This window comes from Chaetodon auriga, chromosome 13, assembly GCF_051107435.1.
Source record: "Chaetodon auriga isolate fChaAug3 chromosome 13, fChaAug3.hap1, whole genome shotgun sequence".
Lineage (NCBI taxonomy): Eukaryota > Metazoa > Chordata > Actinopteri > Chaetodontiformes > Chaetodontidae > Chaetodon > Chaetodon auriga.
The window spans coordinates 18,167,245-18,185,644 of NC_135086.1; the positions used below are offsets into that span (position 1 = coordinate 18,167,245).

Below are 18,400 nucleotides of genomic sequence, written 5' to 3' on the forward strand. Positions count from 1 at the left end.
TATTGAGTGGAACATTGATAGTTGAACAATAAACTTGTTAGTGCTCTCTGGTGGACAAACTGTGCACCTGTGACTTAATGGTTTCTATTTCTGTGCAGTAATTTTTTATTACTTATTGACTGACATACACAACAACTGCAACAAGCTAATCGCCTCTGATATATCAGCCCGGATGATTTACCAGTCAAGCTCTAGATAAGATTTTTATGTTATGAAAGAGTTCAGGCCATAAAAGACTATTGAGCTTCACTGCTTCAATTTTCATGGAAATCTCACTTCAGGTCCTGGTCTTCTGCCAAACCAATGTAATCAAGGCCTATATGAAATGATAATTGACATAATTTAGTTGTGAATGGTATTTAGTTTGAAAGACCATTATGAACACTCTGAAAGTCCTCCTAACAATCAGTCCCATAACATGCAGAGATAATGATGTTGAAGGAATGTTATGCTGACTTGTGCCTGCACATAATCCTGCTAAATATGCTGTACCCATCCAGCAGCCTCTAATCCTCTCGTGCAGACTTGAGGACCCCGATTTAAGCACCTCACACCAAGAAACGGAAAGATTTGACTCATAAGGTGTCTCATTTGGTATAACAGGATCTTTGTCCCAGCTGGTCACATTGTAGTCACTCTATTTCTTCCACTGTACTCTTTGTCTCAGATGGGTATACGCCCACAGCTACCCTCGACTGACCCATGGCAGCGCTTCAAACACCAAGCCAAGCTATGGTTAAAATATCAGGCTACACATTTTCAAGTCCTGTGACAATAAACCGAGATGGAATACTTGAAATGCTGCCTCTCCTGACAGAGGCCCAATAAAAGACCTTCCTGTACCGACAGTCACTTCCAGTCATAACATGCATCCATACAACACAAACACAGTAACAAAACATGGTAAAATGTCTGTCATTGCACAGATGATTACACACACATTTAGATGAGTAAAGACACCCTCAGGGCCACTGAAGCTGTCTGTTTATCTCCTCCCACTGCTACCTCAACCCACCAAGGAGTTGGTGTATGCAGGAACATCCAGCACCATTTCAATTACAGTGTATTTATGGAGGGCAGAGACCGACAGAGTCATCTTTAACTCCGTCCCTTTGGATTCAGCCCAGTGGGCCTCAAATCCGGGGCCCCCACTTAAGTAGCTGGCTGCTCCACCGCACAACTGCCGGCTTCCTGCCCAGCACTGGTAAAAGCAGAACCAAGCCCGAACCAGGGTACCATGACCCAAACCCACAGCTCATTGAGTGCTCAGCAACAGGCAGAGAAGTGTGCTGACATGGGAAACATTCCCTTGGACACAAGAGAGGCCAAAGAATAGGGCCGGGTCTGGAGCCAATGTTGCTAAATATTCCACAAAACCAGAGATTTCCGTTTTTTTTTCCCCCTCTTCCCTCCCTGGGATTTTTATTCTGCCAGAGCTGAAGCCTGCTATCGATTTGAGCGCTTTCAGATTGCAAAACTGTAGCAACAGTTAGGACCATAATGGTGGAAGATTTTCATATTTGAGTGTTAATGAGGCGTGTTTGCAAAGAGCCTTTCATTCGGCAGTGATTAAACTTATACTGTGTCTACATTACAAACAAAACAGAGCCAACAGCATTTCTCTTGTTCTTTGTCCACGGCGCTTCTCTTCCACGTGCCTTTTTTGAACTGCAGCATGCCAGAGAGGCAGCATTCTTCCAGTTTCTTCTTCTCTGACAACACTCTACAAGTGTCTACATTGAATAATTTCACAAAGCTGAATTCCATTTATTTCCGGCACTTAAAGAACAGACATGTTGCTATTTATAGGGATGAGAGATGGACGAGCGAGCGGCACTACCTGAGACCTTTGGGGGGAAAGTTCTTCTCACAGTGAGAGTGAATAATGTTTGTTTGGAGAGCTCTTCACTTTTCTCCATGTGGTTGGCAGTAACTGATCGCTGCGGGCCAACCAGGAGCCTTCACATTTGCTGGAGATTTTATGATCAGATGGTTTCAGGTTTGTGTCCAAGTCTCGGAAATACCACACCAGTGCTACTGATGGAGGATATACTTTACCTCATTACCTCAGCAGGTGCGCAGCCAGTTTTATTACCAAGTGTCCAACACAAACTGGCAGGGAATTTGATTTATGTCATAACACACGTATGATGGTACAGTGTTTTGTACTGCAAATACCATGTTTACTGTTTACAGCCAGCCTGAGTGCCAGTCTGTTTCTTCTACTGCAAACTTGTCATTGTCTTGCCAAACATGCTGAGTGTTACTGAGCCCACCGACATACACTCAGACGGCCTGGGTTAGAGTTGGGGCTCTCTGTAATTCCTCTAGACAGCTGGCCTCAATTACTCCCACAAGAGAGAGCTTTGTGAGGGATGGGTTTAAGGTAGGGTTTTCAACCCTCTACTTCCTGAGCACTTGTGTGCAGACACTCCCAAAACGTTTATTTCAACTGAGCCACTGTGGCCCAAACGGCCTCGGCCACAAGCTGCTTCAATTTGAAGATGCTGCCAGGTCTAAAAAGGTGAAAAGATTGAGAACACTGATTCAATAACAGGTTATTACGTAAACCAGCCACGACCTCTCATCACTCAATCAAAAACCTAATTATCATACCAGCACAAGGACTTTTTGTCTTGAATGATTTTGATTGAATGCAGCCTCAGGCATGGCAGACATCATATTTATGGTGCACTCAAATACGAGCCGGTGGCCTTTCAAGCCGCTCTACGTTCACTGAACTTATTAGCGTGGATGGATATGAGCAGCGACATGTCACTGAGGCAAACACCTCTCTCACTCTGGCAGCCCTGCCTCAGACCTGTCACCAGTCAGCTCAACTGCTGCTGCTGCTGCTGCTGCTGCTTCTCACACTGCTTCATCTCACATCTTCACACATACTCAGTGCAACAGACATGAACCAAAGAGTAAAGAGACAAAACAGTGAATGGAGAAGACGAGGATGAGCAGTTGAGGCTACGGGTCAAGATATTTTTTAAACCAAATGCACATGCAGCGTCTTATGTCTCACATTCAGGCTGAATAAAAAGAGAAGACTTACCAGTCCAGCGATAGGTGTGGGCAGCCTGTTAACCCTCTTAATAAGACCAGGCTTCAGCTTGTTGATCAGACTGTGAGCAGACAAAACAGAGAGAGAACATCAGGGAAAGGCAGAGGATAAGTGAAAGCACTTGGCCATTGGCTAGACTGGTCTAACTCACAAGGAAAGAGTGAAAAGCGATGCAAAGTCTCAGTGTTGTGTGTTTACGACTGTGTTTAATGATGGCCACCTGGCTTCAGTTTAGTAAATGGCCAGTGCTGCACCCTGATGTAAACACACCAGGTCCTCTGCTCCTAAAACATGTCGTGTTCTACTGAAACAACCTCAAACAAACTTTGACTCACCACACATCAGAAAATGCTCGGTAAAACAGTAATGGTTTTTGATAGGTAACGATGAATGAATTTATTCAAAGGCTTTTAAAAGAGATCCAAGACGGGAAAAAAGTAAATACATAAATAAATACAATAAAAGTAGTAACACCTCAGTGTCTATAAGACATAAAACACCAGGAAACAGTGAAAAAAGTCTGCCACAATTCTCAGCTTAAGGCTATGTCTTCAAAAGTCTTTAGGTTTTGGAGTTTTAATTCAATTTATGATAAAGTAATACAAGAAAAAGCAGCATATTCTCCCATTTCTGACGCCGCCACATCCAGATCTTTGAAATTTTTTGCTTTAAAATTACTCAAATGATTGATGCAGCTGTGATTTAAAGCAACAAAAAAACAGTGCTTATATGCAGAATAGTTCCTTTCAGACTGTTGCATTATCATACATGTTATTGGATTATTCTTACAGATGCACTAACAAGAAAACAGCATTTTAATGACATAGTTGGTCCAGCTAACTTGAACTTGAAGTCAGTTAATGTACAACAAAAAAACTGCAAGTATCTCACAAACACCTGGAAAACTCAACAGACTCAATGACTTGTTAGGGTGGATGCCAGACAGGGTGGATGGGATGGGGGTCGGAAGACTTCGCATTGCTTAACAATAGATTCAAAAGGCCTTTGGGTTTATGTTAGTCATTTAGCAGTGAAACAATAGAAAGCCGTAAGGATTTCATCAGATAACAGACACTGTAAACCAAGTAGGATGTAATCATGTGTGCAACCAGCACTTAAACGCTCCTTTCCAAGCGGTTGTGATAACCACCACACAATGGGAATGGAGGCTTCTAGGTGAAAGTGATTTAATCAGGCTTCCTCTTCCTCACGCTGAGAAAACACTGACAGCTCCCTCGCTCAAAGTGTCTCTGTTGTTCTCTGAGAGGGAGCAAACAGTGGAGTCAGGCTCAAATCAGCAGAACGAGGGGCTTCTTTTTTGAACCCATGCCAATAGAGGTTTGGAAGATTCTGCATGGGCTGCTGGTAATTACAGCTTCCTGCTGATTCGTGCAAATCACATCCACCAGGACTGCCCACAGACACATGTATAAATGGGACATGATGCTCACACTCACACACACACACACACACACACACACACAAACACACATCCCTGATCTGAGAAAAGCCACAGCTCTTAGAAGAGCAGTTGGTGAATTGAATCTACAGGCATTTTTGCGTGGATAAATTTGTTCCTCTTACTCATCAAAACTCTTGATGCACCCAGGCTAATGAGTAAGCAGGGTACCCTGGCTCTCCGATGTGGTTTCAGCTGAGGGCTTTCCATTCACTACACAGCTTCTCACAGCTCTCATTAAAGGCAGGATGGCACTCTGCCCATCCACAGATCTGTAACATCTGTCAAACAGACAACACAACTCCTCTTGAAATAGATCACACTTCATATTCCCAAACAAGAGCACGGAGGGCAGATCTGACACTGGAAATAACTACAAAATACACCCGCTATTGTGCTGCCTGCAAACACTGGCTCGCTTCATGTGGCTGACAAACAAACAGTGACCCGGCAGGGGGTCTGCCTGGGAAATATCAGTAACACTTACGTTGGAGTGCAGACCTGGAGGAGAGCAGAGGGTTTCCATATGAATGAGTGGCTTAAGAGAGGTGCCTGGGAAAAGCAGAGTACTTACTCACACAACAGAACGCCATTCTCCAGCGCTGATCGGAAGTCGTTGCTCCCAAATTTTTTCTTGGTTGCTGCCTGGAAAAAAAGGGATACAAAAACAGTGAGCAAAATAGCGAGAGGGGTTGGGTGAGGAGAGAGGGCGTGGGTTTGTGCGTGTGGTGGGGTGGGGAGGTCGGAGAAGAAAGGTAGGATGTCGAGAACAGTAGCAGAGGAAGTCAGAGGTATTTCCTCCTGAGTTCCTACAGTGTCTGTGGGACAGACTTGAGCATAGTTCTTCAGGTATCCCTCGCGAGCTCTCAAGTGGCTCAGCTCTTTTCACTTCACTGCTAAAAGCTGCTGGTAAACGGAGGAGCTGTGTTAAAACTGTGCTGGAGCCAGGCTGCCCAAGCCGCAAGGCTATGGGAGCATCTGGAGCACTGAGGGGAACACAGGGCTGTGTTACAGCCTCATGCCTTTCCCATGATCTCAAACCACCACTGCAGGAACACCAAGAGTCATTATATGCAGGCGAATGTCCGCAATCTGCATGCATGACGTGCAGCCTCACACACTTAAACACATGCACGTATGCAGTACACACACACACAGAACCACACAACATCCTTTAAAGATAAGATTTTCACATCGACACACTTCCATATACACAATCTGTATTTCCTGTAAAAGCCAATAATAAGATATTTTTTTGTTTTCATGTGAAACTACAACTTTGTAAGGGGATATGAAAATCATGCTGCTGGCCACTCCTTAACAGAGCTTCCTGTTCTGTTATCACCATTAACGACCTGACCAATCAGTACCTGGGCTGCCAAATGTAGCACAAAATAGTTACATTAGAAAACGATTAAGAGTGTGTACTGTTCTGAACAATCCTCTATATTTGTTATTTTAGAGCTGCTTAATTTGAGTCTGAATGTGCATCAAAATACATAATTCTGGATACATGGATGCACACAATTCTTGCGTCCTAGTAAGTGCAGTATGTCACAAGTAAATAGTAAAATGTTCAAAAATGTCTTGACATGTGCAGAAGACTCCTGGATCTTGATCTGTGCTCAACACCAATGGCTTGTTCCTTGACCCATGGCATAACTTTGCAGCATATTTGAGATATCCCGCTAAATGTTCCCGCAGCGGTCGAACAAACATTGGCAAAGCTTACGGCTACTCTGGCAGCCACGCTGTGAATCACATTTCATTGCAGAATTAGCTCGATAACAGTCGGCGTAGGAGCACGTGTGTTATTTCATTTTAGGAGCTGATATTATTGAAACACTGTGCCATTTATGACTGTGTATTGTACTGTGCATTATACTGTCGAGTGTTCTCCATTATTTTGTCCACTCCATTTATATCAATGAGGACAGGCTGAATAACAAACACCTTTCAGTATAATGTTGCATTAGTTTTAGCTAGATGTACTAAATAAACTGGAAACTGAGTGCAGGTTAGTGTAAGGTGTTTGATTTTAAGTCAGCTGGGAAATTAATGAATTTACATAACCAACAGGGCAGATGAGCACACACATTATACGGTGCATATACTGTGAGGTAAGACAGCTGGCATTAACCAAAGAGTACACACACACACAGACGCAAATGCACATACACACACTCACAAACAAGGCAAAACAAGTCAAACGGGTCTCACCAACCAAATTGGTCAGATGTACCTTGTTTCAAGGCTTTTGTCCCCTTTCCTTTCAAGGGGAAAGGGGACAAAAGCCAGGAGAATTACTGCCATAGCTAAGTATAGGCCATCATTCTGAGGAGGGCAGGAGAAACAGGAGCAATTAGACAGACTGACTGGAGGACACTATTATTATTTTCAAACAAAGCCGTGCTACCTCTCAGCCCACACCCTGAGCAACCTGAGAGGGCCACGGCCTCAAATACCCATCATTCCAACAGAATTAGACCATGCTGTAATAGATGAATAAGATTAAAGTTCTCACACGCCGGCTGTCTGCAGCATTTCTGTGTTTGCACAATGCGATCCAGCCATTGTTGGGAAATACTTTGTTTTGTTTACTAAACATGTGCAGCTCTTGGCCTGCTCCTCCTTCATTGACAAAAATACAGTCGCATCCAGACACCGACAACACAAAACACGAACACACACACGCACACACATTCACATGCAGGGCAAACTCATTTTACAGCACGGTGCATAATCAGTCAGCCGCTGCAGTTGGCGTATGAAATCCTGACCCCTACTGTTCCATGCATGCGGGGGCAGCAGCTGGGACTCAGACAAACAAACAAATACAGGTGGAATTGGCACAATCATTCAGATTCCCTGGTGCCTGCTACTTTGATGTTTCACCCCCCGAAGCCCAACAGAATGAACTTGATGATTAAGATATTATCTCCCAGTCCATGTGTGGAAGGTGGGACCCACCCTGGCACTGAACCTGGCACTAAGCTGGCTGTAACAGAATAGTTTCTCCACTCTATCGTCATCATTAGAGGTATTAACTCCCCTTAGATCCAGCGTGCTGTGCTCTCGCTCTCTCTCTCTCTCTCTCTCTCTCTCTCTCCTGTTGAACCTGCCATGTGGGATAATAAGTCTAATCTGCAACAACACACCACTACTCTGATTTAAGAGGGAGATTTGCGGCAGGAGCAGAGATTTTAAAAACAGCTTGCCTTCCTGCAAACTCACCCTCACTCCCCTCAAGAATGCCCCCGCTGAACATGTCGAAGAAGTCTCATGATGACCCCCCCCCCTCCCATTAAAAGACTTAAAAGTGTTCTGATGCATGTGTAAAACTATTATCAGTGTCTTGGAGTGAGAACGGTGTCTTGGTAGAACACAAACATTCAGAGGAATCCAGGAGTTTCTGGGTCCATGACCACAGCTATTGTTTATTCATGCAGGGCACTGAGGCAAATCAGTATTCAAGGTTTGTGTGGATGCAGCCCCCCCCACCACTAATTGTTCCTAAAATTCTTTGTTCTCTCTGCAGAGGACAGGGGCATGGGTCAGCAGAGAGCGACTGGGACATTATCCAAAAAATTCAGGGATCCGACTCAAGAAAAATATACCACTGTTGCAGGCATGAGCCTCGAAGGCATCAGCATATCCGAATAATAGAACCACATGGACGTGTAACTGTAAGCGAATGGCTTCTTGTGCGGGGTCCTGTTTCACGTGAGTACATCTGAATGCCTGCGTCCTAGTTTCTAATTACTCTCCATCAAAACAGTCAAACATCCAGAATGGTGCTGCAGTGAGGTGACTAATGATCGGTCCAGTCACACGGCTCCCGGTATGAAAAACAACACAGCGACATGGCTCACAGGAGGTAATTCATGAGGCGTTGTGGGGGTAGAAGTGGGAGAAAACAAACAAACAAACAAAAATAATTCAAAGAAAGCAGCTATGGATGGAAATATTGTGAAAAGAATTTGAATTTGAACCTTTTTTTCCCAACTTTGATCACTTTTATCAAAGGGCGACTGTCGAGCAGCAGACTGCTGTTCAAGGCGTGTTTGTGACAACAAAACCAGGTATATCAAGCCAAAACACGATCTAACCCAACAGACCTTCACCACAGTGTTGTCACAACATAAAGTTTAAAATTGAAATGTAAAGAAAGAAACAGAAAGACAGAAAGACAACAGAAACAACAGAAAGACAGAAAGTTTCAACATAAAGAAAGAAAGTTTCACAATATTGTGGTTTGCACAAATGTACAATGCCAACATTTATTCTGGTGAATGTTTTTTTTTTTTATTCTAAAGGGTGTTTTCCACTATTTTCTTGATATTTCATGCACAAAAACAATCAATTTGGAGAAAACAATCACCAGATTAACTGATAATGAAAACACTTGTTAACTGCAGCCCTAAATCCAACCATGTACAATATCAATCAGCCAAAATGCTGCATTGTGTTACACTGTTTCTCCAACAAAGTACACCAAAACATAAAGGAGGCTTGAACCAGCAGAACAAAGTTGGCTGAGTGTTAGATGACAGCAACAAGCGGGTAAGAAACAAAACTTCAAATAATCCACAGGATTAGGTTACCTTTGAATGGCGGCTTCCTTCCAGAGTGTGTGAGGAACACAACACGACCCTTTTCAAGCAGCCTCACACAAAAACAGGGAAGTCAAATCAAAACTGGAGCTGAAACCCAACACAGACTATAACTGGCTGTGCTGTTATATGACCTTAAAGCAGATCCGTGGCTGGAGAGAAGCTCTACCTAAAACCTGTTTAAGGAGGCTTTCTTACTATTCTGGATAACACCTTCCTGAGTGGAGAATAATTCTTGACCATCACAACAAAGGGTGACGGGTAAAACTGACACGATCTGCACGGGTGATTTATTAATATAAAAATCGACATTTTCTATGAGTGTTTGTGTTCACAGACGGCCGTATGCGTCATGTCCTGACCTGCAAGTGGCATAAACACTGCCGCTTGCTCTTGATTGTCCTAACAGTCACACTTACAGCCTCTCTATTGAATCAACAAGGACCTCTATTCTTCTGCTCGACCCTGCCGTTGTAGGACGCAGCGCCCTGTGCTGACAGCTGGCCAGCTCTGAGGGGGCTATGTTCACAGCCATGGCAGCTAATGCAGGAATGCGTCCATGTGACAGGCTCCAGACCATTTAGTCTAGTTTTTAACAATACCACCAACCTCGCCGTGCACACATGCCTCTGTTTAAAGTGCTGTGAAGCCAAGAAGCTTGTTAATCATTCAGTGGCAGAATCCAATAGCCACAAAACTTTCTCTTTGAAGGGAAACTGTTCGCCCCGTGCCAGAACTTGGTCTCTGATTGATATTGTATTTCCCCCCCACACTAAACCTCTCATACCTATCCTGTTAAAATAACAGCCCTGTGGACTCACACCCTTACCTATTCAGCTTGGTCAGGTTCCTGCTTACTCTCCCTAATCTTCCTGCCCCCGCCTGAGATCGTGCCCCCACCGCAACCCACGAGCTAAGCCACTACAATGGGCCAGTGTGCAAGTGTGAGACACACTGATGTCACATCACAAGCATTCAGATTCACCCCTCATGAAATTAGAACAATATTTGTTTAGTTACGACCGTGCAGCAGCTCCACGCCACCCTGCTGGGAAGAGAATTTGCGAGAGCAGGAAACATAGTTGTAGCCGCTTGTAAAGAGAAGAGAAAGAATGAGAGTCTGGCTGGAGGTTGGATGGAAAGTTTAGATAATTTAACATCTTGGAAATAAAAAGGGAATGTTTTTGAAAGTGCTGGTGGATAGTTTCTTTTGGGCTGGTAGCTATTTTGCATTTTTTTGTCACTGCTCTAGGAAAGAGGGAACATCACAAACATAACAAATTAAGTTTCTGACTCCCAGCTGACACCTGAAATAGCAATTTCAATATTCTGCGGCTAAGAGTGTTACATTTTATCATATCAAGTGCCATAAACAAGGTGGAAACCACAATTACTCTGGGTTGGTCTGTGGTTACAGTAGGAATGTGGCACAATAGCCTGAATCATTTATAGAAGTCTTTACTGCCTTGCTGATTTTCTCACTACATGCTTTCAACTGAAGCCTCAAAGTCCAGGGAAACATCAAAAACTGAGAGCAGGTCCAAGCATGATCTGACAAAGGAGGCAGGCAGCAAACGATACTAATGAGTCAAAGCCGTGTACCTGTATTCTGAAGAGAGCCCGATAAGATAAGAGAGGGCATGACGAATGCGTTGGCTAGTTTAAAGCCACACGATTTCTAGTTGCTGAAATAATAGACTGATTCTATCCAACCAGCCACCTGAGATGGAAGGTCAAGGGTGACTCATGTCTCCATGCATCTGTGGTCCAGGTGACTACTATCTGAAACTTGGTGGCAAGCAGCTGATCTGCATTCAGCCATAAGAATTCAAGCAACATACACCTAAATGAGGGAGTACTGGAAAGCAAACCTCAGCTTTACACCTTTATAGACTCATGGCAGTCAAATACTATTATATGAGTCTTTAAACTGGAGAGATCCACACAAAAACCGGCACTCTCCCAGTTTGCCATATTGCAATCTGTGACTTCCAAACTCCTGTAACTGTACAGAAAGGCATTGAGATGATTTTGAATAGTTTTTACTCACCTCAATCCACCTCTGCGCCTCCGAGTAGGCTTCCTCGCAGCTGACAGCGGACTGCTCACGCCACTCCATCACACGAACTTACTATCCGAGCTGCACCGGCGAGCCAAATCGGTTCCTAGTGGCCCGCATTTAAGAAGTATAATGGCATAAATATGAGACAGCTCAAACAAGCAGACACAATGAACGCACTTCAAAAACTCGTCAAGCAGTCTTGAAGAACCTCTAATCACACTCCTCATTCATGAAAAAATTCCTCCTATTGTTCATTTCCAACAGCTCATCAGTGAATGAATGCGAGGTGTAACAGTAGCGCATTCACTCTGCATCACCCCGCTGCTGCTTACCTGTTCTGTCATCCGACACACCTGTGCGTCTGTTTCTGCCGTGTTCTCACGCGCCGCTCGCTCCGCTCCGCCTATGCAGCGATCAAACGAGTCTCCGGCGTCGACCTGCTGGAGGCACTGACAGGAGAGGCTCTCTTTTCATCAACTTTAAGCTTCATGAGCTGGAGGCTGCGCGGCTGGAGGGTTCACAAAGTGGGGTCCGAGGACCACCCACGGGTCCCAGGTGAACATAAGCTGGAGCTCGCTCTGTTTTTTTTCCTTTCTCTGGCTGATCCCTGGTTTTTCCACCGCTGCCACTACAGTTAGTGCACAGTAGTGTGATTCTCCAGCGAACAGGAGATTCTCACATTGCAATTCCTCAGGGCTGAATCTTAATAAGCGGAAGTCTGAGCACCAGTCAGATAAGTGTCAGAAAGTTTGGAGTCCCTTGGAGGAGTTCGGCTCCCCTCTAAGGACGAAACTCTTTCCTGCAACGCCACGCAGCGGCGCTTAGGGTGCACGACAGGTCCTGGAAAACAACGAGCTTAGTCCATGCATTGGTAATTGAACTGTAATAGAAGTAGTGGAAAGCAACTGTAGTACAACTTTGAGGTACTTGTACTTGAGTGCTTCTTACCTCAGAACTGCGTGTTACTCTGCCACATTTATTTGACAACTATGATTTCTTTGCAGAGTCAAAGAAAACCTGTGATTATCATCCAAAATATAGATCCAAACATCCAACAGCACACAGCCTATAGAGATGTGAAACCTCTCAACCTCAACAGCAACATGAAAATGCTGTTCATATGTTAATGAGTAGCCTCTCAAGACGTCTTTGGTGCAGCGCGCACACACAGCTGGCTCTGACTTCACTGAGAAATCCTAAGTCAACCTTTGTGTCAATTATAAATGGCCTGAAAATGAGAAAGAAACTCATTGGTCTGCCGGGCTGAAAAGCCCTTTGGGTCAGTTTGCTGTTAAACACTGAATGGCTGCATACAGAATAGTGAAAGTGAAGAGTGACTCATTTCACTCATTTGCAGTCAGTGTAGTTTGGATCAATGAGCGTTTTAACATATCAAATTCAGATCACCTTGAAAGAGGTTTCTCACAGTGATGGTGGTGACAGAGAAACAGGCTGAGTCAGTTACCCCTCGAGCATCTCCTCTGCCTCTCGGGGTTTCATTATCCCAAAAAGTAAGGCCATCCGACTGCACACAAAGAGTCTGAGTCTCCTGTTTTGAGCTACAGCCTCTGCAGACTTAATTAGAGCCATTTCACCAGGAGAACACTTCTGTGTCGATTCTGAGAAGCACAACTCACATACAAGGCAAACAAGTAGTTATTTATGTACAGAATAATTACAAATAGGCGTTTAGAATTGTGTTATTGTGGAAGCTACAGAAACAAGAAGTAGACCTTTCAATTTAAAGATGCTTTCATGTCTTCCCCAAGTGCAGACTTACAGGCTTCAGGAGGACATAGCAGGTAAGATGATGGATCAGACATTTTAATCACAATATTAACTGCAGCAGTTAGACAAGACAAACTTACAATTAGAGCAGCAACAATTAGTTGATTAATTAATCAAAAGAACATGAGTCAGCTATTTTGACGGTTGAAAATACACATTGAAAAGTTTATCTGAAGCTAATAAAGCTTCAGCAGTTTGTGTCAGACAAATGAAGTTTGTATGTTCCAAAGTCTCTTTAGTGTTAAATTCCCTCTTTGTCTTATTCTCTTTTCGTTGCAGCTTAGTAAGGAAAGTGTCTGGGGGGGTTTGTACTAAAAAGAAAAACTCTGGAAGATATTCACAGGAGTCACAGGAATGATTACAGCAAGCAAATCCTGCTTCGACTGTCACATGGGAACCTGACTACTGTTAAAAGACAAACTTCAAAAACTGTTCCTAACCTTTAAGTTTTGAGAAAATAGGAAAGAAAAACCACACTTTTTAAATATTTTTTTCATTTTCCATTACTGAGATTCTCCACCAGTGTGTCTTCAGGACGCCTTGGACACATCTGACAATAAACCTGTCCAAGTCTGATTTACGCAAACAAACAGATGAACACTTTCAACAAAGATGTCTGTGTTACACAGAAGATCCACAGGGGGAATGTTTAATAAATTTGCCTTTTATTTGAACTTTTGATCGTTATTACAAAAATGTAGGCACAGTCCACACTGATGCACAGTCTGCATGTTTCAGCTGGCCTCACTTACAGGAGACTTTTTTTTTTTTTGATAAGCTCTTCAGAGCATCATTACTGCATACAACAGCATTAGGCCTATCTCTTTTTTTCAAAGCTATGACTGAAATTAAAGCCTTGCAAATCATGTTTCTTCAGATGGCTTTGACCATGCTGTTAGACATTTGATCAAAAACAAATCACTACATACAGTATGTATCCTTAAACCCAGAGTAAAAAAGAGGTCGAGTTCCCTCAGTGACGTGGAGAATTTGTTCCATTTCTCTCAGTTGAAAGCCAAACATGCCATGTAAACTAACTTTAGTGCAGTATAGTTATTAAAATGTTTGAGCAGTGGGGAACCGGAAGATTTTGATCTTCACAAGACATACTTTTAGTTGCACAGCAGCACTTTAATTCCTTTAGGATTTCATCCAAGTTGCAGCAGGTGACGCTATGATGAAAATGGAGCATTACTTTAGTACGATATCCCTGACATTTTATTATCTTCCCCACATCACTTGCTAAAATAAAAATTTCCAATTAAGTTAGCACTTGAGAATGTTTGGCAGTCATGTTTCTTTGTTTTCTGGGGCCGCGGGGGACTTTCCTCAGTATGAATCTTTGGAGAGGGCAATGATGGTGAAACGAACCTCCTGAGGGTCGCGAGCCATGAAGATCTTACAAACCGCTACAGCATCCTACAATCAAACACATCAGGAAAATGATGAGCTGCAACTCAGCTCGAGAAATGTTTTTCTGACAGTTTGTCGGCTTTATTCTGTGATGTCTCACCTCGAGAAAAGTATCCTCTGAAGTTTTTCCGTGGACAATAGGGAAAGGCTTCCGGCCATCTAGGTACAAAAATGACAGTTTGCTTCAAATCACAGCTGAATATAGAATTAAAGTAATGACCACGCAACAATGTAACAAATACAGCTAAATATTTTCTGTAACTCACCCAGTTCATATAACTGTCCGCCAACATTCACAAAAGCTATAAAATGCAGATTCACTTTCTCGTCTAAACTCGGAGCCTGTGACAGACAAGAAATAAACATTTAAACGAGTCAAGCTTTCATCTGCGTTTACATCGTGCAGTAAACAAAGTTCAACACAAAACGAGCGCCATTATTTGTCAGTAGCATCCTCTAGACAGACAAGATGGATCATCTGAAACACACTACAAACCTCAGTCTGTCCCTCCTGTGCACTGGATTCATGTGTAACACGTATACTCTGAAACACAGAGAAGGAAGAAGAAGAGAGAAGAAGTCAGTGATTTGCAGTGTAAGCAGTGGTCACTGGTACAGTGACTTTTTTCTTTACATCCCCAAAAAAGTTGAGATGCTGTGTAAAATGTAATCACATTTAACAAAGTGGATAACATCTCTCCATCCTTGCTTGTGATCGTCTGAGTCTCTCCAGGATGCCCCTTTCATACACAATCATGACACTATCACCTGTTACCAATCAACCTGTTTACCTGTGGAATGTTCCAAACAGGTGTTTTTGGAGCATTCCACATCTTTCCCAGTCTTTAGTTGCTCCTGTGCCAACTTGTTTGAAACGTGTTGCTGCATCAAATTCAGAATAAGCAGATATTTACAAAAATCAATGAAGCTCATGAGGTAAAACATTAAATATATTCGCTTTTTTACTGTTTTCAACTGAGCAGATATCAAAAAGGATTAGCACATAATCACATTCTGCTTCTGCATTCACATGAAACTGGGGTTGTATTTTGTACTTCATGGTAATTTGAACAATCTCCTTCAAAGTTAAGATTTCTTATGCAAGATATGATACAAGGGTCAGTGTTAATATCTAACAAATGACAGCTACGGAGCTGTTACATAAAATGAAAAGCTACAGCTGTCAGGAAACACAGATGGTTTTTTCCTCAGTGTCATCACTCAACAAGTCAAAGGTCTGGGGCCAAAACATTGTTTTCATCTGTCCCCCGACCGATTAGAAGATTGGGAAAGTATCCTGTGACAGCAAACACTTAACTCTTGTTGGGAAAAGCTGACTAGAAAACCCAATCACCCAGAGTTTTCCTTCACTTGTGTGACTCTCTGACCGCTTCATTATCATCACATACTTGTGCAAACCTTTTCTTCTTAGTATTTTCTTACCTCATCTTTTTCCAGGAAGGTGGCCCTTTCCTCTGGGGTCATTTTAGAGGTCTGTTCAAGGAATTTCTTAAGAGCAGAATCTGGCTCTGAGGAGAGAGGACAACACATGATAAAACCTACAGAAAGCTGTCTGCAAAAATCTATTTGGATTTAGAGCTGGGTGATATGTGGCTACACTGATATTGTAATAGGAGATTATGCATTGTAAAGGATTTTGATACTGTTATACATGTCGTCTTTCCTGGTCTAAAAACTAAGTGATACAGTCGTCTCAACTGTTCTGAGAAAAATGAACAATGAATGCCTTTAAGTGCTGGCACATTGGCGCTAGTTGTTTTATCTCAAAAGAAAATAAACCTCTAATTTAATGGATATACTAATAACACAGAGTTACACTGTCAAGTCACAGTAATTCAAACCCTCACACAATCAACTTAGCAGTCACACAACCATCTTGACTTGTCCCCCTCGAGTTGTAGACGTGTGAGTCTGTAACACTTCGACCATTGCATCTAATGTGAACAGAATAAGTACTCACCAAATTCCAGGTGTGCCTTGTTGTTTGCCACTGCATGAATTAATCCTATTGTTCCACAGGCATTTCCAATGGTTTGCTTAATGAAGTAGACATCTGGAGAGACCTCCTGTGGCTGATCCTTGAGTTTTTCTTCCTCTTCTTGCTTGAAATTTTCATACTGGACCAAAGCAGAAGGGAGGAGAAATGTTTATTGAACATTGTTTTCTATGGCATGTACATGAGTCTGCACATCATGCATGGAATTCATATGTTAAAACATGCATAATGTGGAGACATCCCTTATGTTTCATGAACATGAAGTTAATACATTTTACACCAAAGATGCTGCAAAAATAATAATAATAATAATAAGTACCTTCTCTGTCACCGGGAAGAGAAGCAGCACTGCACACACTGGTCTTGGCACCATGCTGAGAAGCTCTGGATCCAATCCATATACATCTCCAAATTGCCAGGTTGGTCTCATACCCAAACAATTGACAAACTACACAACAGCTGAGAGTAAATGTGTATGCATTCAAAGACATCAAGCTAAGCGAACAATATCAGGCAAACAAGTTTCACTCAAAGAGAAGTTGCATGTAATAGATGGCTGCTGGTTGCCATCAGAAACAACTGACTTCTACCTGTACATTGTGTCTATTGGTCCATATTACAGGAAGAACAGGATTTCCATGCAAATCCTAATTCATTACTAATTCATTATTGGAAACTTGTGCATGTACTTCCTTGTAAATAAATTTAACATTTTTTATGGTTGGCTGACCTGCTGAATAGTTACACCTTTAATGAACCTAAATGAAGTAATTGGAAATGTATCAATTGAACACTGCCTCTGTGTTTCTTCATATTTAGTACCAAATGACATATTTCCAGCGAGTGTGCACAACAGAGTGTGTCCTCTGTGATGACATTGAGCAGATGAACTGCCCTAACATTTACAGACTGAGACAGTCTGAAAACATCCAACCACTGGACATTGTTCAAAGTGGACAGCAATTAGTCTGGTTAGAAATCTGGATCCGTGACTTCATTCAGAAGTCTTGGCCTCTTCAGGCTGTAAATCTTTCCTGCAGGTCAGAGGCTACGCTGTCATGTAGATGTCACAGAAAATGTCGTGCAGCACTGCATGTAATGGGAATAAGCATGGAATTTGCTTTAGGAATGAAGCTCGTGAAATAAGACAACTTCAAAATGTGTTCTCTCAAACATACAGTTACAGCATGCTACTAGCAATGGATTCTGTCAGTGAGTATGTCGACTTCTTGGCGGTCTGCTTCATTCCTTTACGTTCACCAGACAGAAAACGTTATTTAGTGATGTAACTGTTTAACGGCACCGTTACATTAGAATGTGGCCGTTAGCACCGTTAGGTAGGCCTCGTACCTCTAAAAGTCGCTTTGCCGTTGATTGTTCAACCCCATCTGCTGTTAAATTAAATCAGAAGGAAGTACTCACCTTTGTCATGACCTGAAATGAAAAGACACAAATAAACATTATTCAAAATGCTGCTGGGTTTAGCAATGTATCCGCACCGGCTTCAGCTTTTGTTCTCCCTGCTAGCTATAAGTTAGCTAGCCCTCACATGCTGGCGAATGAATGACTTCGATGAAAGAATATAGCTTGAAAAGAATTAATAATACATACTTCTGGATTTGACTCCAGAGGCAACCAGCGTGGACAGTCCATTTTGAAGTAACGTCAACTGTTATGTTCCTTTCCACCGAGAGCTAAAACTGATTTACTAAAATCTATTTGACAGCTGGAAATCGCTTCCGCGTCTGGAAAGTGCTCCTCAACATTGCATAGGGGTACTTACTTCTTCAAAAAAACATAAATACAGCACAGCCAGGTCTGTGCCATACATTTATACGTTACATATATTGTTTAAAGATGTTTAGCATTTTTCTCCCTACTAAATAGTTCTGTAATGGTTCATTGTCTGCAAAATTAAGGATTTTGAATTTACTACCCTCACCATTAGCCTAACAGTGGACCATTCCAGAGTCATGGG

At 42.6% G+C, this 18,400-nt stretch overlaps 2 protein-coding genes across 16 annotated transcripts in view; both read right to left on the reverse strand.

Annotated features, from left to right (window-relative positions):
* The window catches only part of LOC143330243 (LIM domain only protein 7-like), a 47,860-nt gene extending 35,885 nt beyond the window's left edge, over positions 1-11,975 (reverse strand). For 3 of the 14 annotated variants that reach the window (XM_076746637.1, XM_076746627.1, XM_076746638.1), the window contains exons 1-4: positions 11,537-11,781; positions 11,193-11,307; positions 5,104-5,174; positions 3,062-3,131 (exon numbers count right to left, since the gene is read on the reverse strand). In XM_076746637.1, the coding sequence (XP_076602752.1) occupies positions 3,062-3,131; positions 5,104-5,174; positions 11,193-11,261 (210 nt within the window). In that variant the 5' untranslated portion in view covers positions 11,262-11,307; positions 11,537-11,781. Of the gene's footprint in view, positions 1-3,061; positions 3,132-5,103; positions 5,175-11,192; positions 11,308-11,536 lie in introns of those variants that run through there. The other 11 variants (XM_076746632.1, XM_076746633.1, XM_076746630.1 and 8 more) reach the window with 8 other exon arrangements.
* Positions 11,976-13,636: 1,661 nt separating this feature from the next.
* Positions 13,637-18,183, reverse strand: uchl3 (ubiquitin carboxyl-terminal esterase L3 (ubiquitin thiolesterase)). Of its 2 annotated transcripts, XM_076747617.1 has the most exons (9): positions 18,034-18,170; positions 17,845-17,856; positions 16,742-16,870; positions 16,387-16,543; positions 15,849-15,934; positions 14,902-14,949; positions 14,672-14,747; positions 14,506-14,564; positions 14,100-14,411 (listed from the first exon to the last, which is right to left on the reverse strand). In XM_076747617.1, exons 1-9 carry the CDS (start codon positions 18,073-18,075, stop codon positions 14,322-14,324), a joined length of 699 nt encoding a protein of 232 aa, XP_076603732.1. In that variant the 5' UTR covers positions 18,076-18,170; the 3' UTR covers positions 14,100-14,321. The 2 variants fall into 2 exon arrangements, with proteins under 2 accessions (XP_076603731.1, XP_076603732.1); XM_076747616.1 differs by lacking the exon at positions 17,845-17,856 and having other exon boundaries at positions 13,637-14,411; positions 18,030-18,183.
* Positions 18,184-18,400: the final 217 nt, after the last annotated feature.